Source organism: Oryza brachyantha, chromosome 1, assembly GCF_000231095.2.
Source record: "Oryza brachyantha chromosome 1, ObraRS2, whole genome shotgun sequence".
Lineage (NCBI taxonomy): Eukaryota > Viridiplantae > Streptophyta > Magnoliopsida > Poales > Poaceae > Oryza > Oryza brachyantha.
This window is the reverse complement of record NC_023163.2, coordinates 26,382,769-26,406,519: the sequence shown is the minus strand read 5'-3', so window position 1 is coordinate 26,406,519 and position 23,751 is coordinate 26,382,769. Positions and strand designations below refer to the sequence as shown.

Here is a 23,751-nt window from a genome sequence, read left to right as displayed (position 1 = left end):
CTGGCGACATTTTCCAAAATTTCTAGCTTCCCCTTGTAAACCTTGTACTAAAAAATCCTACAAGATTATCTGCTGACGACATTTCCTCGTATTTCTAGGTTCCCATTGTAAAAAAAAATACTATAAGATTATCGACTGACGTCATTTTCCCTTGCTCAAAGAAATTCTGTGGTTCTCTCCGACAGTAACCTTTGCGTTCCCAGTGGGCAATGCCTATAAACGCAGCAAATTACCGGTGGGCATGCCCCGTCAGCAGCCACCGCTCGAGCACATCACCTGGCTCAAGTACCCGTTAGCCGTGACGTAACAACGATGCGACAACCAAAAAACTTAAGACCGAAGGAAATAATATCTGTACTGGCACTAAGATCACAGAAAACTGAAATTGCAATTTACACCAAGTTCTGGACAAAGCATATCGATTTACTAGACCGTCTCAGAACAAACGGGTACATATGGACAACACGGTAAATCTTGTAAAACCAAACAAAACAGCATTTATAATGCCCATGAAAAGAACAATCTGATACTAGCCTCCACAAACGAGCTTTTTCCTTCACAAGCACCCGCACTGTGTGCGGTAGGATGTATATATGTTATATAATATATGTAAAACGGCACTAATGAGTCGTTCAGATATCCAGCTGCCAAAACGCTTCAAGCCTGCACAAAACAATGAAAATGAATATGTCATCAGCAGCAGATGCTCACGGTATAAGGCCAAGTAATCAGACTATATAAAGACATGTAGTGCTCGAGTGACAGTTCAGCTTTGTTCTATGTTTAAGGCAAACGCCAAAGTTTAAGCTAGCAAGAATAGGCCTTCAACAAAAGCACAGATGAAGGAATGACCACATATGGTATGGGGATATGGCCAACATACCTTGTTGGCAATGTTGTTGGAGAGCCAGTCAAGCCCCTCATACAACCCTTCACCAGATGTAGCACAAGTGCTCTGAATGTACCTGCAACACCGGGACAAGAATATTTTAATGTCATGAAGCAATTTTCATAAATTTCTAAGGCAAACGGTGTCACCAAAGATGTCTAAAGTCCAAACCATAAGGTGGATGCAAATCGCATTTGCAACATTCAAACCCAACCACAAGACTATATAAATCACTAAAGATAAATGCCTACAATCATAGAGAAGTGATCCTGGATAAAAATAACATGTCACATGGATTTAAAAATGTACTATATGCCTGCAAACAGATATAGTTCTGCAGTTTTCAGCGTGTCTAATATGTAAACCCTGATAAGTTGCACAATAGGCGCAACATGGACCAAGCAATTAGAAGGGAAAGTTTGTTCAAATTATTCATATAAAATTCCTTACCAATGCCGCTGGCGCAGGGAATGCAGACCAAGCTTGTCAGTGATTTCAGCTGCATTCATGGCATTAGGAAGATCTTGTTTGTTTGCGAATACAAGCAGCACAGCATCGCGTAGCTCATCCTGTAACACAAAAGGATCCTCATTATTAACATTAAATTAAGTGGTTTATGATAAACTAAGAAACCGGTATTTCCAGGTAAGATTTAAATAAATCAACACACACGATTAAGCATTGAACAAAAAAGACTACCAATTCTTACCACTTCGGCTATACTACTTTAGCATTTTCATACAAGAGCATAACTGAGCCCTGGTAAATCTCAAGAACTTTTGTGAACCAAGCAACCAGCTTACATTCTCCAATTTTGTAGTTGCAACAATGTTGAACGAGTGCTTCATAAATAGACCGGATATATGTACTGGACACACTATAGAACAACCAAATAATAAGTCTACAACAATGATAGTATATTACCTCGTTCAGCATCCTGTGAAGCTCATCTCTGGCCTCAACAACACGCTCCCTATCATTGCTGTCCACAACAAAGATGAGTCCCTGTGTATTCTGGAAATAGTGCCTCCACAGCGGCCTGATCTGTTTTGATATATAGATCAATAAAATAATAAGTTGGGGGAAGTTCATATGACAACATTTATACGACAGCACCAATGCAGAAATGAAGTGCAATTTCAATTTTACTAACAAATGGTACTTGCGATTTCTCCAACTGTGAAAGTTAACTATACACCGACTCTATTACCTTGTCCTGACCACCGACATCCCAAACAGTGAAGCTGATATTCTTGTATTCAACAGTTTCAACATTAAATCCTGAAAATTTCCAGAATAAGGCGGTTTCATTTTATTAAACTAAAATGCAGTAAAATCACACTGTAACAGTATAAATACATTACCATAATGATCCAGTAAAATTACATATATATCACTAAGAACAAGAATAGTCATGAACAGAGTACACAGATGCCTTCATGAAGACATGAATAGAGTAGACAGTATCACCATAAATGTGACCAATTAATGTGTCACTGAAGAACTACAGTAGTATACGCTTGACTTAATTGTCAGTCCTAACCAACGTATCAAGTAGGCAAGGATATTCCAATACCAAACATCAAAGTTTGCTACGTCATTATAATATGAACAAGCTCGTTTCACGATGATTAAATGTTAAAGTTTGCCTTAAATTTCTAATTTTCTATACAGCAGAACTGGTACTCGCACCATATGATTAAATGGTCGTTCATGTACATAAACGCGCGCTCCACAGTATCTTCTTACAGCTACAAGACCGCTCAGCAGAAGCAGGGCATGAACAGAGTACTTACCAATGGTGGGAATGGTCGTGACGATCTCGCCGAGCTTGAGCTTGTAGAGGATGGTGGTCTTACCGGCTGCATCGAGCCCGACCATGAGAATCCTCATCTCCTTCTTCGCGAACAGGCGGCTGAACAGCTTCGTGAACGTGAGCCCCATCTCTCCTGCAACAGAACAAAAAAATCCAGCACCACGGGTAAGTTTCAGCAAGCAGCGCAGAGATTGAAGTAGACTCGCTCCGATCCGCACGCGCGACAAACACAGGACTCCACGCCGAGCTTGGACACGGAGCACACAAAAAGTTCAGCACAAATGGACCGAGCTCGGGGTACGAGATCCGCGAGGATGTACCCCCCCCCCCCCCCCACCCGCGGCGCGGCACGCTGGCTATCCGATCCACGAGACGGCGGGCGCAAAGCCGCGGGATCGAATCAGATTCACGAACACCCGAGGCAGGCTCGCACAGATTCCCCCCGCCAGTAGTAGCGTAGAGCCTACGCCGCATGCCTCCATCACCGAGGCAGCAACGAAAGCAACGCATCCTCCCATTCCGGCCCAACGGAATCGACCCCCAGACTCACTCGATCCACCACCACCCGAGAAGAAAGAAAAAAAAACACCCAACAGAGATCCACCGGCGCGAGCAGATCTGCGAGCTCCGACGGGAAGGGAGGGAGCACAGAGTCCGCAGCACTCACCGAGATGGAGGCGGCGTGGGGGGCGTAAAGCTCTCCCTCTCCCTCTCTCTGGTTCGCGATCTGCGCGCGCGACGACGAGGGGGCGGCGGCTTTGGAGGAGGAGGAGCCGCGGGACGCGACGGATGCGAACGCGAGAGGCTCTGGCTGCTGCGGTTGCGGTGCGGCTCGGGCCGCTTCGGCTATTATAGGAGGGAAGGAGAAGAAGGAGAGCACGAGGGCCCACCACCGTGTCGTCGCTCGCGAGGCGGGCGGGCGCTCGGGGACGGTCGTTTTCGTCCGTCCGATGCTTCGGTGGGGTTCGCGACGTGGGGTGGGGATCGACTTGAGGTGGGTTGACTAGACTCGGTTCGATCGATGTGGGGGTGAGGCATTTCTACCGAGATGGAATGATGGAACCGGATTCGCGGTGGGCTGGTGGAGGGGAGGGGATGGGATGGACCGTGGACGCCGACAAGTTTGACCCGGCCCGGCCCAACAGGGGAAGTTTGGTTGAACTTGTCTGACTCTTCATTTGTTGGTTTGTTTTATTTCCTGAAACACATGCTGATTTTTTAAACTAATAAATGTATATTATCACTTTTCTGTGATATCTTAGTTATTTATTTTTACTATCATATATTTTTTTATTTTCTCCATATCTAAGTTGTTTGTTTGTTTGACCATCATATAGTTTAATTTATTTTTTACCAACTAAAAAATATTATTCATCGAACATAAAATGAAGCTATTTCTCACCTATCTCATGATTTCAGCTAAATGCAGTTATTCTTCACTTAGTTTTCTCATGTATATCTTCTTTTCAATCAATCGCAAATCTTCTCCAATCATTCTCATATAAAACACTTATCGGTGTTGGATTCGACCGTGTCGTTAAAAAACAGTTCCAGTAATTTCGAAGAAAATTAAAGTATTAAACTGTTCTTTTTCAATAATCAATAATACTTTTATTTGAAACATCCAACTCTTTCAAACTGACCCTCGGTATGACAGAAGTCCAGACCTTTTCATGTGATCGGTCACAAACTTCTGGTGGAGTCCTAGCCTCTAGACGAAGCTCCTTTCCAGTAAAGCATCTTTCTTTACTTTTCTTCATATGTATATTGTGTTTTGACTTGTATTATGAATTTATTCAGCACCAACCAGGTATGTATAGCTGTCCGAACTCCCCGCGTACGTTGCTTTCGCCAAAAACAGAATGTTCAATAGCTGGAGGAAGCTTAAGATTGCAGCTATCACCAGAGTTAATTAGGAGAGCGACCAGGCACCACTGCGTGCAGAGATCGATACTACGACCAAATTAATCCTGCTCTTTTTGTGTATAGAACTGGGCCATTGCTTAAAACCGAAGGCTAACAGAGTTAAGTATAGTGCTTAGCTTAATTATGTTGTTAAGCTCACTAAGTACTATATATTGGAGGTGCCCTAACCAAGCTCTAGTTCGGGTGCTTGTTTAGGCCATTCTCAGTGGTCTTTTTATTTGACATAATTGTCACATTAGATTTTTTTTATGGCATGATAAACATTTAACTACGAAAGAGAAGATAACATTTTTCATACTAGTGAAAGATTCATGGTGTTGTTTTCAAGCAAATGAAAACTGAATGAAAGTCCATTGAGACCAAACATTTTTTTCACCTATAATTTGTATGGTATATTTGATCACACTCTCATGCAGGAATTTAATTCTCTACCAAAAATATAAAACTGAGAAATGAAAAAGATCACTAGAAATGTTCTAAAACTATAAAATGAAAGGAGTAATGGCCTCAGCGTTGGCCAGTTCGATCCGATGGGGCCGGTCCGGAACGTTGCACGGGTCGAGCGCTAGCTACAGTACTTCCTCTCCGCGACTGCAGCTGTCAGCGATGAGAGTCGACTCTACTGTCTACTGCCGCTTTTATGTAGACGTACAGGTTCCTTACCGTAGCCTGCCGTCGTAAGTCTTAAGTGGTGTTTAGAATGAGAAAATTTTTAGGGTAAGAGTCACGTTAAATTTTTTATCGAAGTCAAAAGGGGTTTTTGACATGAATGAAAAAACGAATTTCACGGATAGCCTAGAAACCACGAGACGAATCTTTTGAGACTAATTAAACCGTCATTAGCTGTAGCACTTATAGCTAATCATGGACTAATTAGGCTCAAAAGATTCGTCTCAATATTTCTTCTGTAACTATGCAATTAGTTTTTTTTCATCTATGTTTAATGTTTTATTTAGGTGTCCAAAAATTTGATGTGATGTTTTTGGAAAAAAAATTTAGGAACTAAACAAGGCCTTAATTTTTTTAAAAAAAAGCAAACATTGTTAAAATAAATTAACTTTAAACAATCAGCATTAGATAAATTCATTTTAGGTTGTGTTAGAGTGTGTAAAATAGGAAACAAATACATTAGAACAAATACATTAGAATTAGGTAAATGATGTGACAAGTGTATTGTGATTTGATATTAGTTAGGTTATTTTGAGACAAAGAGAAAAAATAACATCACTAACTTTTTAACCTTTTATCATAACTAGATTTATTATTAAATATATTTTAATTGAAAGTTATACTTTTACATGTTTAAATAAAAATTTCGATTAAAACAAATATTTAAATATGTGTTAAACGTTAACGGCCTTACCATATTTCATATTTCAAAATACCGCGGGTACTGCCGACAGGGCAACACACCATGTATACTTACGCAATATTCACTCGGTCCTAAAACAAATCAATTTTTCAGTCTTTAAATATAATGTTTAAAAATTTACGATTAATAATGTTATTTTTATTAAATGATAAAATATAAATATTATTTTACGTGTGACTAATTTTCTAAAAAATATAAGATGTTTTCTAAAAAATATAAGACGGATGATTAAATACTCGAAAAAGCTGGTTTTTTAGGACGAAGGAAGAAGGGAGTACGTGTGCGATACGTAGCTAGCTAGCTGGAGTACTTCTCTTTCTTGTCCTCTACTAACCTTGAGCGTGACAGCGCTTACGTGTACTTGCCATTGCTACATCCGAATCCGACAGGGTGCAAGTACCAATACCGAGCTCGCTAGTGTATATCACAGTGGCGTGGAGAGTTGTACACCCAAAAGTGCGAGCCTTCTCCTGTTCTCTCCCACTTTCACGCGCATTTAACTGCAGCTCCATGTCTCCATGATCCACCAACTTTGCGCGAACCAGCGCAGCGTCAGTGCCACCAGCGACCGGACGCCAGCGAGCTGATGGTGGCGGCCGCGTAGGAGACGACCGCCGCGGCGCTGGCCCGACGAGAAGCGGCGCCGGGCACGGGGAGCTGCGCGGCGGAGTTGGCGGCGGCAGCGGCGGGGGCGCCGGGCGCGTCGAACAGGCTCTCGATGTCGTCCACGAAGCCCACGTCGTCCGGCAGGCCACGCACGTCGGAGGCGCCGGCGGCGTCCGACGACGACCAGCCGTCGCGGCGGGCAGGGTACCTGGCCTCGAAGTCGGCGCGGTCCATGCAGAGCGCCGGCAGGATCTCGGCGATGGCGTCGTCCGCGTCGTCCACGTCGCGGAGCGCCGGGCAGGCCGCGGGCTGCTCCCATTCCCAGGGCTCCGTCTTGGGCCGGACAAGTGGTGGCTCCGCTGCCGGCGCAGCCGGCGGCGGCGGCTGCAGCTGGTCCATGTAGCAACGGGCGTCGAAGTTGGTGATCGCGCTGCGGCCGCGGAACTGTATCGCCGCCAGGTCGTAGGCCCTGGCTGCCTCTTCCTGGGTATCTGCATGAGACCAAGCAGCGTCCATCTTTCAGTTTCAGAAGCACATTTTGTGAGACTTGTGTAACAGTCGCTGTGCAGTACGCAGCGATGCAGCAGTATATACAAGCATCAGTGCTGGAAAATAAGCATCGCATGGCTGATGGCACGACAAATTAACAATCACCAAGAAAATAGCACACGGAAATACGATAATGAATAATATCCGTGCACTGGTTATAATATGGGATGATTGTTTGATTTCTTTAAGAAAAAAAACCAAATGATATATTTGCAAAAAAAATCCATGAATAATTTTTTTTATAAAATTTCTTTAGCTATCTAGAAACGGAGGTTAAAAATAAACTACACTAAAATCACCCGTTAAATTTCGAATTCTAACTTATAAAACATAAAAAACAAAAAGATAGTCTGGCGAAGTGTACAACCTAGTTAAAAAGAAAAAAAACTTATGGATAAAAATTTTATAAACACGTATAAAACCCAAAATTAAATTGTTTTCAAAGCTTAATTTTGGAGTTTCTTGGCGTGAGTGACATAATGTAGCCGGTCAGCAAGCCGAGAATACATTACCGAACGTTCCCAGGTAGAGGTATTTCTTGCCTTCAGCTCGGCCTATCCTGGCCTCCCACCGGCCGTTGTGGTGATGCCTGCGGTGAAAAAATTGTTGGCATTTGCGGTCAAAGTGGAGCTACAACAGGCAAAAGAACTTTAACCCAGTTTGTAGCATATCAGTTTTCGCAGTACCAGTACTACCAAGAAATGGTTTTGGACAGAAAGAAAGAAAAGGCGACTGCAGAATAGCAAAAGGCGAGAAAGAAAAGTACATGTGGGTTATGCACGGGACAATGCTATGGGTATGGGTTGTTTAGACGGGGCTTTTTAGCCCCAATATCACATTGGATAGATGTTTGAACAATTTGAAGTATTAAACATACATTAATAAAAAACTAATTCATAAATAAGTGGTAAGCCGAGACGAATTTTTTAAGCCTAATTAATTCATAATTAGGCCTCACATAGGCTAATCATGGATTAATTAAGCTCAATAGATTATCTCACGAATTAGTCCAAGATTATGGATGGGTTTTATTAATAGTCTACGTTTACTATTTATAATAAGCGTTCAAACATTCGATGGGACAAGAGGCTAAAAATAAATCCATTGTCCCAAACACCACCAAACCTTTAGGTGGTGCTTAATTGGACAGTACAGTGATATTGCATGAGAACGTATGCTTTACTTTGCCACTCCCCTGTACTTGGAGAGACCCCTCGAGAAGCCACTGCTCTTGCGCCTCAGAGTTGCCAGGTACTCCTCCCTTGTCATGCGCTGCATCCTCTCACGCTCCTGTCTGTAGGTGTCAATCTGCATTTATCACCATAGTGAGCTTAACAAGCAAGCTAATAACATCATCTCCTCATTACCGAGGACGGACGGCATATTTTTAAACAAAAATAATTTATAAATAAAACTTATATATATTATTAGTGGTCTAAAAATTAATATTAAAAATAAACTTCGATGAATAAACTTTAAAATAAACTCTAAATTTAAGATTGAATATTTAAATTTGACTTACAAAAAGACTGGGTTGAAAACGTGCTAGAACATCGTTAAGCTTACCGGGAAGTTCATGGCATGGCCTGAGCCCCAGATCTTGAGTGCCGCAAGATCATAAGTGCGAGCTGCAGCCTCCTCTGTGTCATACGCTCCTGCAAAGAAGCAATGCTGGCTTAATTCGTGTAGTATTTGCATTGCAGGCAGTAGTATGTTCTACGTGAAAGTAGAGTAAAGCATGATCACGATGATTCTGTATGCAGCTGTACAAATTGTATCTGGACGCAGGCATGGGGACAAAGCAAAATGCAGTACTTTTCCACTTTACCCGAAAGTGTTTTCCTTCTCTTTACTCTCTTTTACAAGAAAGTAACAACAAAGTGCCCGAGGATTCAAAGTTATTCCGAAGAAAGCAAACATGCATGGTAGTAGTTCTTAGACACAATATAATTCAGAGCCATACATGCTTGTAATAATTTGCGAATCATAGCGAAGAAAAGCTTGTGAACTTTTCCCACGATGTGAAGAGGATCTCGACTCACCCAGATAGACTAGTGGAGGCGATGATGAGGTGGATGCGCACCACCACACGAATTCCAAGGCAGACGAAACACACAGCATTTGTGAACAAACAGTAAAAGAACAAGAATGTCAGCACATACTTAAGCTACAAAATGACATAGCAATAACCAAAGAGAAATAATAGTGGAGAGCAAATAAGAACAAATGGCGTCAATTTGTTCCATTAGCAGAAATTAAACAAAGACCAGAGCCTCGAAGAATTTGTATCTCTCACCTTGCCTGCCTTTCTTTGTCCGGTCTGGGCTCCAGCCATGCTTGTCCCACAGGTGCGCCTCGTACTTCCCTGTGCCCCTGTGTCTACACAGCAGCAAACACAAACACAAAACACACACCGACGACGACGAACTCATCACAAACCGATCAAGACCACCATGGTGGTTTGATCAATCAAGCAAGCAAGAAAGGAAAGGAAAGCCACAGACCTTGTCACGCCCCTGTAGATGGAGGAACCCCTCCTCGGCGCGGCGTCACCGGCGCCATTCTTGGCCCTCTTCCTGTGCTTCCTCTTATTCTTCTTCTCGCTCCCCTCCGCGCAGGCCGGCACAATGCAGGAGGATGCCGAGGAGGACCAAGAAGGGGAGAGCGGGGTGGTTGCAGCTGCAGCTGCAGCAGCAGCAGCAAAAGCGGTCTTCTTCTTCTTCCTCATGGAGACCATGGCTGAAAGCCTGAAAGAAGACAAGGTGGTGGGTGGGTGGGTGTCACCGGTGAGGCGGTGAACCTGCCTGCTATATAGCGGAGCAGGGAGAAGGAAGGACAAGGGCTGTACTAAGACTTCCGAGAGGGAGGCAAGCTGGGGGCGCTACGCTGTACCTAGTGCTGCGACACCGCGGGCGCCGCGCCACGACACTTGGCGTGACGCCGCCGTGGCGAGGGGGCGTTTCTACGGTCAAGGTCTCGGGGATAAAAGGCTCGGTATGTGCGTGAAGTGGAATGGTGCACCACTCAGGCACCCACTCGCTCGCGCGGCCGTACCGTACGGGGAGGTTTTGATCCGTGGATGGGCCTCCACTGCAAAGCAGAGCTCACTCAGTCCGGTTTAAACCTGCTGTCTAGGTGCTCGTTCAATTGGTTTGGCTATTTCGGTTTGGTTAGTTTGATTATATAAAACTTTTGTTTACTAGAATGTTAAGATTAAAATAAGTCTGGAAAAATATCTAGCAATTCGGTTTTGGTTAATTTGATTTTAATTTTGGTCCAAACTAAAATTTGATTATCTGAGATTACAGCAAAAATTAAAACAATTGACAACACCTCCACTGATTTATGTTTTTTATAGTTCAATAACTCAATATGACTCCGAATTACAATATATCTTCAACCATAGCAGTAATCTGATAAGCTTTGTTCGCCACTGAGCGTGTACCATTGTTTATATTAGTTCGTTTTTCGATTAACCAGTAACTATAACCAAATTAACCAAAATTATTTCGGCTAATCTCTACAAGTGACCGAACTCGTGACCGAAGTTCGATTTAGGTTTTTTTGCCCACCCCTACTAATAGTGCATCGCGACTCTCGGGATTGTTTGGTTGCTACCTACTACTATTTACCATAAGTTTCATAAGTATGTTTAACCTTATCATAGTACTTGTTTATTGACCCAAGTTAGGGTGTGTCTAGATTCCAAAATTTTTTAGAACAAATATCACATCAGACGTTTGATCAGATGTCGAAAGGGGTTTCGGACACAAACGAAAAAACAAATTACAGGTTCCACCGAAAAACTACGAGATGAATCTTTTGAACCTAATTAATCCATCATTAGCACATGTTGTTATTGTAACACTTATAGCTAATCATAGCATAATTAAGCTTAAAAGATTCGTCTCACGATTTCTACCATAACTGCGCAATTAGTTTTTGTTCCATCTATATTTAATGTTTTATTTATATGTCTAAAGACTTGATGTAATATTTTTTTAAAACTTTTCGAGAACTAAACATACATTAGTTATGATATTTTTTTAAAGAAAATTGGTTCCACGTGTTGCTACGATAAGGAGGCTAAGGTGTGGAGCAACTGCGTGAGCGTGACTGGAAGCGACTCCCGGATGAGGGGCCAAGCGTCTGTGTCGCACGCACGCCGACACGTGCACTCGTGCCCGCGCGTACGTGGTGCTGCTTAGGCACAACCGCACAAGACGTGATCGTAGGCCCTGCGTAGGTGAGAGTATTTACACCCCCCCGACCCCGGCGTGATACAGGCATACCGCAAATCTTTCTCTTGGTCCGCGCGGAGAGGGAGAGAAAACCGTGCCACTACGCGTTTTGCAGATGCTTAGGCATCGATTAGCGTCATGCCATCATCAACAATGTGCTTTTCTTTTTTGCTTTCGAAATTAGAATGGTTGGTCAATGCAATTCCCGGTTTCCCTGCGATGCATCTGCATGCAGTTCTGTATTCGATTACCGCATTAATCGAGAAAATTCCTTGTTACCTACCAATACTGCTACCATAGAATGGGCTCCAATTTCATATAGCAAGATGCAGGGCCTGGGTCGAAAGGGCTGTAACGTCTAGCCTAGCCCAAGTAACACGCTCGGTTCCTGAAAGGCTTAAAGGTACTATACCAGAAAGGCCCATACCTACTCAGTTCCAGGCCATTTTAACCCGCACCATTAGCTCATCAACTACCCGGCGAGCTCTCAGCCAATTCCACGCCACCAACTAACTCAACCCAAGGAGTGCGACGACGACCACCACCACCAACGCATCCACCTTTCACTTGGACGCACCAACGGGCGCAAGTGCGCCCGGCCGGGTGACGTCGCGGGCAACCAACCATCCATCCTACGCCCGCGAGTGATCGACCGACCCACTCGTCCCATCAAACCATTTGGACGCCCACGAGGCCACGCCGGATCGGCCGAAGAAGCCACGGCCTCCACGAGGAGATCAAATGAAGGGACATGGTTTTGTCTGCGCATGGCGCACTCGGTCTCGCGAACGAGCTGCCTGCTGCCCGCTGGAGACCATATCCTAGTACGTTACACACTTACACGGGCGCCGTGCAAAATGGATCGGGATCGATCAACCAAAACGAACAGCGCCGTCGACAGCGACCGGCCGGCTGGCGGCGACATGGGGAAACGTCAGTTGGCACAACCTGATGATGCCACTAGCGTTGCATCCGAGGGGACGCAGTTGCGGTATTGCATCGCATCGCGGTGACATGAAAAATCGTAGTAATCTCACCGAGATCAGGGCGACCCGACAAATCTCGCCGATGGACGCTATCACGCTACACGCCAAATCGCTGTGCCATCCTTTGCAGATCAGCCCATATCGCTTCTGCGTATGTTTGCATACATTTATAAGCCAAATTTTAATATTTAACACTAAATTAAAGTAGATTTTATGATTTTTATTATAGTTTATTTTTTATCCTAAACTTCTAGATTGCTACGAATATATATATATATATAATTTTATTTATAAATTATTATTTATTTATAAATATATTGTTTGGTTTTTTTTATGGAAAATAACGAAACAATCACCCTCCTGGTGCTAAGCGTGTTCAAATCCCGTGTAGATCACGGGACTCGCAGGCATCAGGCAAGGTGCATACAGATTTTTATTAGCGCTCGACACAGCTGTCACAGGAACACGCATCGGTGTTAACCATAACCAGTTGTTTATTTATGCTGGAAGAGGGAACCACGGCAATAATTGTTGTGCGCGCTGACACAATCAAAAAAAAAACCGTGCAAAAAATAAATAAATAATCAGACGGTAGGAGCAGGCCAGCCTGCGCGTCCTTGGAAAGCTCTGTTTTATTTAGGGAGTTCAGCATGATCAACTGATCAAGCTCGTTGCCTTTTGATGGGAAAAGTTACACGCGGCGAGATTGCTTCAAGTAAGCATATCAAACGAGGCAGGCGCCTGCAGAGAATGACAAGCAATGTTTTTAAAATACATGCAAATTTTAAACTTAAAAAGAGTTCTTGTGAAGATGGTCGCCATCATCCATATCATCACGCCGCATTATCGTTGCTTTAGTTTGTTTGGATGTATACTAGTAGTAGCACATCGCTTTCACTTTCCAAGAGCATCCTCAGCAGTTTGTCTAAATTTGATCATTTATATCTTTATTTAGATGATCATTTTAAACAGTTTTATTATTCGTATCTCTTTGTACTCCAGTAGATTATCTATATATATGATATTCTCTCTATCTTTTTGAAGTATGGAGAGAACATCCAAATATGAAGTTTCTCTCTCCTAATATGGATTACATTAAATAATAGGTGATAGGATGGATGTTTTGTTGGAGCTTAATTTTTAGTCTTTTTCTTTTATCTTTAGGATAGATTACATGATAGATGAACCGCTAGGATCCTCTAATGTAAGAGCGGGTGGAAAAATAGCCTCGGTTTGCCGGTTTCCGAAATCTGTATTCTCCGTAAGAAAATTTCAGTTCGAGCATTATACAAATCAAACAATATATAGAACCGGTTACCAGTACACGCATTATCTGCCGTCCAAATACATAACGAATATTTAATCGGCCTGGCAAGATGGACTCATAAAGTCGAGCTTACCAAAAAGTAGGGGGTGATGGGTTGTTTTTTAATGGAAAAAATTAAATGACATAATTGCAAACGAAAATAATTTATGAATAAAATTTTTATATATGTGTTAATAGCGATATAAAAGGTAAGAATGCTAAATAAACTTCGGTAAAAAAATCAAAATCAATACTAATTTAAGACTAAAAATTTAAAATTTGACTTATAAATATAAGCAGAAGTGAAAGACAGGGTGTTAGAGCTTTTTGAAGAAAAAACGGTGTATTTGCAACGAAAACAACTTATAAATAAAACTAATATATAGATATATTCTTAACATATGGTGAAAAATATTCTAAAATTAACTCTAAATTTAAGGTTAAAAATCAAATTATTTTACTTATAAGAGAAGTGAAATGATGAGCCTTTCAATTTGCAGTCATATAATTCTGAACATAATAGGTGCAACTTTCGAAATTACCGGATTAATTTACAGCGCAAAGACGTTCAAAAGGTTAAACTGAGTAGACAACTCAGCCTCGATGCTAGCTTTCTAAAGATGCATCTTTAGAAGTCCTAATAAGATACATGTTGTGGTGTTTGCTTTGTTTTGGTTGGTTTAAGGAATGGCTTTAGAGTGGGCAAGCCCTCGGGATAGATGTCACAAACCAATCAATAAAAACACTTCTACCCTTAGGAAAACCTTAAAAAGGATCTGTGAAATGTAGGATTCCAGGACTTCATGTTATGGCCACATTTGTTTACTTACCACTAGATGAGCACTAGCTCCAATTTCGTTGAAGTCAAGTCTCTTAATCCATGGGACTCTTTTCTCACTGGAATTGCTGTGCATCTTAAAGAATAAAAAATATTTAAATGTATATTTTTTTTACGCCATATCAATCAAATTAGTTTATATATACCGAGAAAATTCCATAACTATATGCAAATACATGCTCTTCATCAACTATATCTGTAATGAATCCAGATCATATGGATTCGCCATTATAACCATATCTTTCTAACTTTATCTTATAGGACCTGCTTCTGAAAAATTCATGTATGCTGGAGAAGCTCTCACGAAATGCCGGCTTGAACAAAAGCAAATTTAGACCAAATTTATTTTCGGTAAAAGACACGAGAAAATGATGAATAACCAACATGGCCCCACTTCTCCAGCTTTTCTCCTCCTTCCCGCACAAATACTCCTGCTCAGCTCTCTTCTCCAAAGTCCAAACTTTCAGTCTGCAGCAGAACGACTACAAAAATAAGGTAAAGAAAAAAAAAAGAAAAAGGAAAACTGCAGCTCGACACGGAGCAATCGCCTTCTAGCCCACGCCGCCGGCGAGAGGGCGCGCCGTAGGCACGGTGTGGACCGTGGACGGCGGCCTCCTTTCCTTCCCGAGTGCTCCCTTTGCCTCCTCCCTTGGCCCCTTGCGACCTGGCCGCCCCAGCGTGCACGACGGCGGCTGACCTCCTTCCACGGCTCCGTTCCACCTGCCTCTCTCTCTCTCTCTCTCTCGGGTTCGAATCGAATTGCAGGTAATAGCTCTTCTCTGGTAGCCTTCCTCGTGGCGGGAGTCCCGCGCAGGCCGTAGGACCCGTGGGTTCATGGGGAGCCAGACAATGGCGTCTAAGACCGGAGGCGGGGGCATCGCCGCCGGCGCTGCGGCGCAGCGTGGGCAGATGCAGATGCAGGGCCTGGGGAGGCAAGGATCCCTGTGCAGCCTTACCCTCGATGAGGTGCAGAGCCATTTGGGCGAGCCGCTGCATAGCATGAACCTGGACGAGCTGCTCAGGAGCGTCTTTTCCGACGGCGTCGCCGCCGCCGATGGCGCCACCACCAGCCAGCGGCACGAGCCAGGCTCGGGCCTCCTGCGGCAGGGGAGCATCGCCATGCCGCCTGAGCTCAGCAAGAAGACCGTGGACGAGGTGTGGAAGGGGATCCAGGCTGCCCCGAAGAGGAATGCCGAGGCCGGCGGCGGCCGGCGGAGGCGAGAGAGGCAGCCGACGCTCGGGGAGGTGACGCTCGAGGATTTCCTTGTCAAAGCAGGGGTTGTCACCCAAGGATCGCTCAAGGACCTGGGCGATGCAGGCAATGTCGTGGATCCGGTTGGAAGAGCTGCTGCAGCAACCGGAGCTGTGGATCTGGCATCCGGAGCACAGTGGATGGACCAGTATAATCAGCAGATTGCATCTGCTGATGCTCATCACCATGGGCAGCAAAGTGTGCAAGGTTCTTACATGTCCAATCGATTGGTCCCTCAGCCACTTAACGTTGGGCTTGGACCGGGTGCAATTCTGGAGTCATCCTACTCTGATGGGCAGACTTCTTCCGGAATGATCGGTGGAATTTCTGATTCTCAGACGCCCGGAAGGAAGCGAGGTATGTCGGGAGATGTGGCAGATAAGTTGATGGAGCGAAGGCAGAAGAGGATGATCAAGAACAGGGAGTCAGCTGCCCGTTCAAGAGCTAGGAAACAGGTGCAGTACATTTTTCCCGTCTTCCAATTTTTTTTCACATTTTTTTAATCAGCAATGTTCTTGTTGCATATCATGGTCCTTTGAATTTAGTTTTTCTGTGAGTGATCTGCGAGTTGAAAGTATTGGAATATGATGGTTTGGTTGCTTTCTTATGTTCTTCTTCAGTTTGAGTTATTGCCCACAATGTTACATAACTGTGTTTCCTTTGCAACAGGCCTACACCAATGAACTTGAAAACAAGGTATCTCGTTTGGAAGAGGAGAATGGGAGGCTAAAGAGGCAAAAGGTACAGCTTTTTCTACTATTGTATCAGAATGTTTCAAAATTCCCAATCAAGTATTCTTTTCCCCTGCATGCTTCTTCTGTAACTGAACCAATTATTAATTCTTCCCTAATTTGTCTACAATTTCTGCCTATGAATAGGATTTAGACTAGTAAGTGACAGGAAATAAATAATATGACTTGTACTGTCACTGATTCCTACTAACAGTTTTTATTTTCATATGTCAAGCTACCCTGTTGATATGTACTTATCAAACATCAGAAATACCCTTATGACCTTACATCCCACGATTTTCCATAGCTCTATAATCTTTCGAGTATTTGCTTCCACTACTTGAGGTGACTGTTTTTGGGTAGGACTGTATGATTGAACCATAGACTGCACATTCTATTTGTTGATCTAATTATTAGGCATGTCCCTCAAGCATTATTCGAGCCACTATCTTACCTATGCTTGGAGGGAGCAAACTACTTTTCTGGTGGACTACCTTATATTATCATGACTCTAAGCTGATAACAAAACAAGGTAGCGTTATGCTAAGAGTAATCTTGTGATGGAAAATCAGGAGATAGAAAAACATTGCAGTCTAATGAACAGCAATATTCTCATGCATTCTGATATGCTTTACTGCATGGGAAATACCCAAATTCGTCGGTCTAGTTTTAACATAGGTAGACCACGTTCTGAGGGATGGTTTACTAAAATCAGATTCTCGTTTTCCATGTGCATGCTTCCCAAACTTATAAATGATGTATTTTGCTAAAAATTTATATAGGAAAGTTGCTTTTAAAAATCATATCAATCCATTTTTCTAGCTTTCTATAGCTAATAATAATTAGCTATATACTAACCCGCTGCTACGATTTTCGCGTGGGTTACTAAACCGACGAACGAATGGGGCTGTACTGTACTATGTTACAATCAAGAGGTACTCATCCTGGTTGTCATTTGTTTATAGGAATTTTCTGCTGCAGAAGAAAGTAACTTCTTAGCTATGGCATTTGAAGAATGCTGCTTGCAGAATAATATTCTGGCTCTAAAAAAAAATTGCATCCCTCTGACTAATTGGTTAGCTCCTCAGACAAAGCAATGCTAACAATACAGATACTTTCCAAGCTTTTCTTTCTTAGCATTTTATTTTATCTCATTAACCCTGGATGGCCATGTATCTTTTAGATATCCTACATATTATAGGAAGATTAGCAAGGATCTACAGATTGAACCATGTTCCTGGAAAGCCAGGCTAGTTTCATGTCTATTTCTATTTCGTAATTTCTGGTACCACCATCTGATGTGACAAGAAAATTTGATTCAGTGATAATCCTTCAGTGCTGATGCAAAGTTTTTCATACTTACCACTGGGGATTAATTTGTATATATGTTACACTGATTTTGTGTTTAATCCTGCTATCAGCCAAACATTGTTCAATAACTTCAGTTCCATAGGGTTTGACTGTATATTCTCGTACCCTGATGATGCATTGGCTAATTTATCCATGCATAGTATTGAGTTGTTTTCCCCTCTCTGCTAACTTTCAGGAGTTGGATGAATTACTTTGTGCGGTGCCTGTACCAGAGCCCAAGTATCAACTGAGGAGAACGAACTCAGCCGATTTCTGATCTATCCGCAGAATGTTATTTTGTAGGTTTTGAAGTGTTCTTGCTTGTAAGTTTTGTCTTCTGGGTTTAGAATCATTTCCTAGCTTCCTTTTGGCTTATGTCTAGCTTAGTGATTTGTATGGTGTAGATTTAGCAGGTGCCTAGTATGTGTTCTGGTAGCACTGCTATCTTTCCGAGGCCTTGCTACCATAGCCAGGAGTATGTAAATTATCTGGACACATCTAGGCTCTCAGAGCTTTCTTATACTTGCTAGTGACATCGGCTGCTCTTCCATAACCGCAAGGAGGATGCAATCTTAAAGCCGAAATACTTAACTAAGATGAATGGTTGTAACATAAGATCAGTTTCTGGATAGAACTTCTTAGTTGGACTCAATGATCTGATTGTCCACAAATCTATCCTTTTGTCAGAAATTCAGAGCTATTTTTGCTAAAATATGTTAGTGCAAAAAATGGTTTCCTAATTTCATTGATTGCATGCCTGTCGCTTCCTGTCTCCACCATATCTTCCTGAAACATTATTTATCCTGAATGCTACTGATGTACTGCATCTCATCCTGGGCCCGGTGTTCGTCAAATGTCATTTCGAACAATAGTTGTTCCAGCATCATATCCTGTTGAAACATCTTTAGCCCCTGTCGGCTCAAGGATGCGATTTGTTCCTTGTAATTATCACAGCACGAATCTTTATATTGTTCCAAATCAGAATCTAGAGAAGAAAACAGAAACATACATATGCCATTCTTACAGTATCCAGATGATAGATTGATACTTTGATGGAACTTCCTCGTTTGTCTGCTCGAGTCTTCTCAGATGTGGACTTGAGGTAAGAGATCTGATTAAAACCACCAATTAAAAACTTGGTTTCGCACTAGATCTGTGCTGGATTTGTTGTTTGTAAGTTAAATTGAAATTATTCAAAATTTCATATTTTATCAAAAGTAAAAAAACAAAATAATTCATTCATATGTTATTTACGTAATATCAGATTTGGAACTATTAAAAAAATAATTTGTGGGTAAAACTTTATATATATTTTCTTAGACATCTAGAAGCAAAGATTGAAAAATAAATTACAATGAAAAACCCTTAAAATCAACTTTAAATTTAACTTTAAAAAATTAAATTTGATATATAAGCATAAACATGACAGGTCAGTGCTAGTGCTAAACAATGTCTAAATGCTTGTTCCTACTAAGGCAGTGTTCGCTTCTAAGTTTTGGCCGGAGCTTATGGTGTCTTGGAAAGATTATTAGTGCATGTTAATTAATATTAACTCAGAAATTTTAAAAGTAAATTTATTTGATTTTTTAAGAAAGCTTTTAAACATAGAAGCGATGATTGTTTAAATATTTGCAAATAAAAAATAATTTGTGAAAAAACTCTTATGCGCGTATTATTATTAATCTAAAAGACAAAGCTAGAAAATAGATTTTAGTGAAAAAACTCTAAAATCAACTCTAAATTTAAGGTTGAAGATTTAAATTTTGGCTTCCAAATTTAAGGTTGAAGATTCAAATTTTGGTTTATAAACATAAGCAAAAGCCAAAAAGATGAGGTGAAGTTTTCAAAATATTTGAAAAAAAACATGTTAACGAATAATGAGCCATCAGTCGTATGATAAGTCTTTATCTATATTAATATAAAAATGAGGAGTTGATTTTTCTCCAAAGTCACCCAGCAAAAACGTACAGAGAATTTACGTTTTTAATACATGGCCATGGGATTTTCACGTCCTCAAATCATCTACAAATATCTCTGTACAGCAATCCCTGCAAACAGGTCCTCCTAATTGCACACGCGAAATACTCCTGTGCGGTAGCTATGCCAAATGTTAGGGCATCCCAATGTGTATTAAAAATGACCCCTATAGCTCTATGTAAACTATAATTTACCATTATGAAAAGATATTAGAAAATAAAATAGGATTATATGAACTACTCATGTGAATTAAAATATATTATATCTCTCCTCTCTCCTATTTCTTGTGAGAGAGTTAGGACCATTAAATATGATTTACGGGTCATATTTTATGTCCATTGTTATATATATTTATATTCTATAGTGCACTAACTGGTGTGACTCACGACTCATTGTCTCACGGAACAAATCCAACGATCTAGAATCATCTACACAAATAAAAAATATGAAATTTGACAGTAAACAACAGAGATTATATGGGATTGATTTCATACACGCTGAGATGTCACATGATCTGAGAATTGTCTATGTAATGATTTTTTTCCTATTCTTCCTACTTGGTGAGTGCGACTATTTATTTTTATTTTTATTGAAAACCATATGAAGTTTGTTGAGTTTTATAAATTTATAAAATTAATTATTATACACACAATTTTTCCTATTCTTCATAGACACATAATTTGTTTTTAAATTTATCTTTAAAGTACTTTATTTTACGCAATTAAAATTAACCTACCCGGCGCAACACCCTTATTTTTCAGTAGAACTTCAAAAAAAAAAAGGAAAACAGAAAATAAAAACCACGCACGCACGCGACGCTTGTCTCGTCCCCGCCGCACGCCCCGCACGCACGCCGCTGCGGCCGCTTCCTCCTGCGCCGTCACCGCCGTCACCGCCGCCGCCGCCGCCGCCGTCGTTGCCCGATCCGCGTCGCCGCAAGCTCGCACGCGCCACCGCTGCCGCTGATCCCCACGCGTCGTCTCCGGCGGGCGACAATGCGGGGCCCGCACCATGCCCCCTCCTGCACCCGGGCCCACCAGGCGGCCGGCCTCCTCCTCGTCGCCGCCACCTTCTTCCTCACCCGCCTTCTCGACCGGGGCCCCCTCTCCCTCTCCCTCTCCGCCCCGCCGCCGCGCTGCGCCGGCGCCGCCGCCCTGTACAGCCCCTGGCCGCAACCGCAACGGCAGCGCGACCTCCGCATCTACGTCTACGCGGAGGACGAGGTCGACGGCCTCCGCGCGCTGCTCCGTGGCCGCGATGACGACGTCCCCGCCGCCACCTGCCTCAAGGGCCAGTGGGGAACCCAGGTAGCAGCTAGCAGCTGTTCTGTTGTGGTTAATTCTAGCTCCACAAGTTGCTCGAGATGCAAGCTGTGTGCGTTCGATTCCGTGCAGGTGAAGATCCACCAGCTCCTCCTCCGCTCGAGGTTCCGAACGCTGGACAAGGACGAAGCTGATCTCTTCTTCGTCCCCGCCTACGTCAAATGCGTTCGGATGGTCGGAGCTCTCAACGACAAGGAGATCAACCAGACATACGTCAAGGTTATCGGCCAGATGCCTTATTTCCGCAGATCCGGAGGACGCGACCACATTTTTGTATTCCCAAGGTTCCACATCTTCTTCTTCTTCTCAGGCTCCCTGTTGCTCAAACAAATACCATTAGCTGCTGAAATCCTTTCCAATTTCCTAACATCGCCATTGTATCTTTGGCGTGTGTAGTGGTGCTGGAGCTCACCTGTTTCGCTCATGGGCAACCTTCCTGAATAGGTCTATCATCCTTACTCCTGAGGTACGCAGCCAGTTTTGTATTCATCTTCTTATTTGCGTCATACAATTTAAAACACAAAGAGATACTCTGTATACACCACTATAGCATACCCAAGTTTTATCAGTTTGCCTTCTGCATCATTGTAACATGATTGTATCTATTAAGAGTAAAACATGTCCTTATTCAAAAGTGTCGCAAGGTTTGCTGCAATTTTGTTAAATCCCCAATAAATACTACTGCGCTTCAAATCCTTAACGTCATAACGTGTGGTAAGATCAAGGCCCATACCGCATTCTAATTCCATCTTATTTAATGTGCAGCGTAGACGAGTCTGTTTGCTATAAATAATACATTGGTTTTTTATCCTATATAGACGATCACAGTTACATGTGTTGCTCTAATTACGTTGCGTATCTTCAGATTCTTTAGCTTGTTTGTGAATTGTAAGTTGTGAAAGGTTGCATATGCTGGAAATTGACTTGGTCCATGAGTGGACTGCTATTATCTTCTGTATAACTCAATGCAAGCAATCCGACATCTTCTTAGTGAATGGTTCTATGTTGTATTTTGTTAGGGTGACCGCACTGATAAACGAGGTACAAGTGCTTTTAATACATGGAAAGATATTATCATACCTGGGAATGTGGATGATTCCATGGTGAAGCCCGATAGGCTTGCTGTCAAACCAATCCCACTAACAAAAAGGAAGTATTTAGCAAACTTCCTTGGACGTGCTCAGGGAAAAGTAGGCCGTCTTCAACTGGTGAAGCTTGCAAAGCAGTATCCTGACAAGGTTGGGCTTCCTTATAATTTCCAAATGCAACTTTTACACTGTATAATAGTGTAAGCCTTCCCCTAAATGCAATCAGAAGTAGTTTTGACAATTTTTTTCAAGGTATAATTTACAAATGTTTATTGCTGACGTGTATTTGGGTTGGTCTTATGGACAGCTGGAGTCTCCAGAACTGAAATTCTCTGGGCCAGACAAATTAGGAAGGATAGATTACTTCAAGCACTTGAGGAACGCAAAATTTTGCCTAGCTCCTCGTGGCGAGTCTTCGTGGACACTTCGCTTCTATGAATCCTTCTTTGTGGTGAGCTCTCCCTCAAAGGGTGATAGTTTCCGTGCATATCTATGATCCGAATGAGCTTATCACGATGTTTACTACAGGAATGCGTGCCAGTAATTTTATCAGATGAAGTTGAACTCCCTTTCCAGAATGTGATTGACTACACTGAAGTATCCATAAAATGGCCTGCGTCGAAGATTGGCCTGGGGCTCCTTGAGTATCTTGAGTCAATACCGGGTATGCTCAATTGTTTTGTTATTTGTACAGTCATGCCATGTAAGCATGGAAGGCACCTTGCAAACAGTGAGCGTGAGCGGTAAAGTGGATGCATGCAGATGAAAGAGTGGAGGAAATGATTGCTCGTGGGCGGGAGATGAGATGCCTATGGGTGTATGCGCCAGATACAGAGCGGTGCTCAGCTATGAGCGCTATCATGTGGGAACTACAAAGGAAGGTGAGGGGATTCCATCAATCTGCAGAAACCTTCTGGCTTCACAACAGGTCAATCGTGAACAGAGATCTGGTTGAGTTCCATGAGTGGAGGACGCCTGTCCCACTGCCATGACCACCTTACATACTGTATGTCAATCTATCTACAATCAATCCTTAGCTATCCTCTTCCCTTTCCCCTGGATTGTAATTTTTAGGTAGAGGATATTGAATTGAACATTTACAGGAGCATGCACTGTAACCTTTTTTTTTTTGAAAATCGTGACAGTAACTTTTAAGTAGCAAGCTGTAATGGTATCTTTAGTGTATGACACAGCCTCCCATCAAAATTTCTACCAAAATTTTAATTTCATAACTTAGTTTGGACTTGATTTTGTTTTTTTTCTCATTGTAATTTATTTTTCTAGCATTGACTTTTAAATCGTGAATAAAATAGATATAAAAGTTTTACCCACAAATTATTTTATGGTTGTTTATATGCCATTTTACTGTTTATATGCCCTTTCTGTGCCCCCTTGTGCACTGGATCAAGTAATGACAGGTTAAACCCAGCTGGTCAACAGTAGAATGTTCAGAAACTTAGCGGTAAGGGTAAAATACCAAAGTTTCCCTTATCAATAATAAA

The 23,751-nt window shown here is 42.3% G+C and overlaps 4 protein-coding genes across 4 annotated transcripts; 2 read left to right on the top strand and 2 right to left on the bottom strand.

Moving 5' to 3' along the window:
• Positions 1 to 346: 346 nt before the first annotated feature.
• LOC102722441 (ADP-ribosylation factor 2) lies at positions 347 to 3,540 on the bottom strand. The gene is made up of 7 exons (XM_006644825.3): positions 3,373 to 3,540; positions 2,686 to 2,838; positions 2,100 to 2,170; positions 1,814 to 1,933; positions 1,340 to 1,458; positions 884 to 965; positions 347 to 663 (listed from the first exon to the last, which is right to left on the bottom strand). Exons 2-7 carry the CDS (start codon positions 2,831 to 2,833, stop codon positions 658 to 660), a joined length of 546 nt encoding a protein of 181 aa, XP_006644888.1. The 5' UTR covers positions 2,834 to 2,838; positions 3,373 to 3,540; the 3' UTR covers positions 347 to 657.
• Positions 3,541 to 6,215: 2,675 nt separating this feature from the next.
• On the bottom strand, positions 6,216 to 9,914 carry LOC102720202 (AP2-like ethylene-responsive transcription factor At1g16060). The gene is made up of 7 exons (XM_040529981.1): positions 9,663 to 9,914; positions 9,455 to 9,537; positions 9,201 to 9,209; positions 8,725 to 8,813; positions 8,342 to 8,466; positions 7,671 to 7,747; positions 6,216 to 7,100 (listed from the first exon to the last, which is right to left on the bottom strand). The coding sequence occupies exons 1-7, from the start codon at positions 9,893 to 9,895 to the stop codon at positions 6,556 to 6,558; spliced, it is 1,161 nt and encodes a 386-aa protein (XP_040385915.1). The 5' UTR covers positions 9,896 to 9,914; the 3' UTR covers positions 6,216 to 6,555.
• Positions 9,915 to 14,995: 5,081 nt separating this feature from the next.
• Positions 14,996 to 18,601, top strand: LOC102722163 (ABSCISIC ACID-INSENSITIVE 5-like protein 2). Its single transcript, XM_040526424.1, has 3 exons — positions 14,996 to 16,236; positions 16,451 to 16,522; positions 18,059 to 18,601. Exons 1-3 carry the CDS (start codon positions 15,364 to 15,366, stop codon positions 18,137 to 18,139), a joined length of 1,026 nt encoding a protein of 341 aa, XP_040382358.1. The 5' UTR covers positions 14,996 to 15,363; the 3' UTR covers positions 18,140 to 18,601.
• Positions 18,602 to 20,715: 2,114 nt separating this feature from the next.
• On the top strand, positions 20,716 to 23,487 carry LOC102719922 (probable glucuronosyltransferase Os03g0107900). The gene is made up of 7 exons (XM_015842246.2): positions 20,716 to 21,146; positions 21,234 to 21,445; positions 21,558 to 21,627; positions 22,181 to 22,399; positions 22,557 to 22,700; positions 22,778 to 22,913; positions 23,012 to 23,487. The coding sequence occupies exons 1-7, from the start codon at positions 20,835 to 20,837 to the stop codon at positions 23,239 to 23,241; spliced, it is 1,323 nt and encodes a 440-aa protein (XP_015697732.1). The 5' UTR covers positions 20,716 to 20,834; the 3' UTR covers positions 23,242 to 23,487.
• The last annotated feature ends 264 nt before the right edge of the window (positions 23,488 to 23,751 follow it).

Coding starts and splice junctions, on each gene's coding strand:
- LOC102720202 (XM_040529981.1), bottom strand. CDS start 9,895: ATGGTCTCCATGAGGAAGAAGAAGAAGACCGCTTTTGCTGCTGCTGCT. Junction 9,538..9,662: donor ATCTACAGGGGCGTGACAAG/GTCTGTGGCTTT, acceptor GCTGCTGTGTAG/ACACAGGGGCACAGGGAAGT. Junction 7,101..7,670: donor CCTCTACCTGGGAACGTTCG/GTAATGTATTCT, acceptor GGTCTCATGCAG/ATACCCAGGAAGAGGCAGCC.
- LOC102722163 (XM_040526424.1), top strand. CDS start 15,364: ATGGGGAGCCAGACAATGGCGTCTAAGACCGGAGGCGGGGGCATCGCC. Junction 16,237..16,450: donor GTTCAAGAGCTAGGAAACAG/GTGCAGTACATT, acceptor CCTTTGCAACAG/GCCTACACCAATGAACTTGA. Junction 16,523..18,058: donor GGAGGCTAAAGAGGCAAAAG/GTACAGCTTTTT, acceptor GCTAACTTTCAG/GAGTTGGATGAATTACTTTG.
- LOC102722441 (XM_006644825.3), bottom strand. CDS start 2,833: ATGGGGCTCACGTTCACGAAGCTGTTCAGCCGCCTGTTCGCGAAGAAG. Junction 2,171..2,685: donor CACGACCATTCCCACCATTG/GTAAGTACTCTG, acceptor GGAAATTTTCAG/GATTTAATGTTGAAACTGTT. Junction 966..1,339: donor TCCCTGCGCCAGCGGCATTG/GTAAGGAATTTT, acceptor CCGGTGTTGCAG/GTACATTCAGAGCACTTGTG.
- LOC102719922 (XM_015842246.2), top strand. CDS start 20,835: ATGCGGGGCCCGCACCATGCCCCCTCCTGCACCCGGGCCCACCAGGCG. Junction 22,701..22,777: donor TCTATGAATCCTTCTTTGTG/GTGAGCTCTCCC, acceptor TGTTTACTACAG/GAATGCGTGCCAGTAATTTT. Junction 22,914..23,011: donor GTATCTTGAGTCAATACCGG/GTATGCTCAATT, acceptor GGATGCATGCAG/ATGAAAGAGTGGAGGAAATG.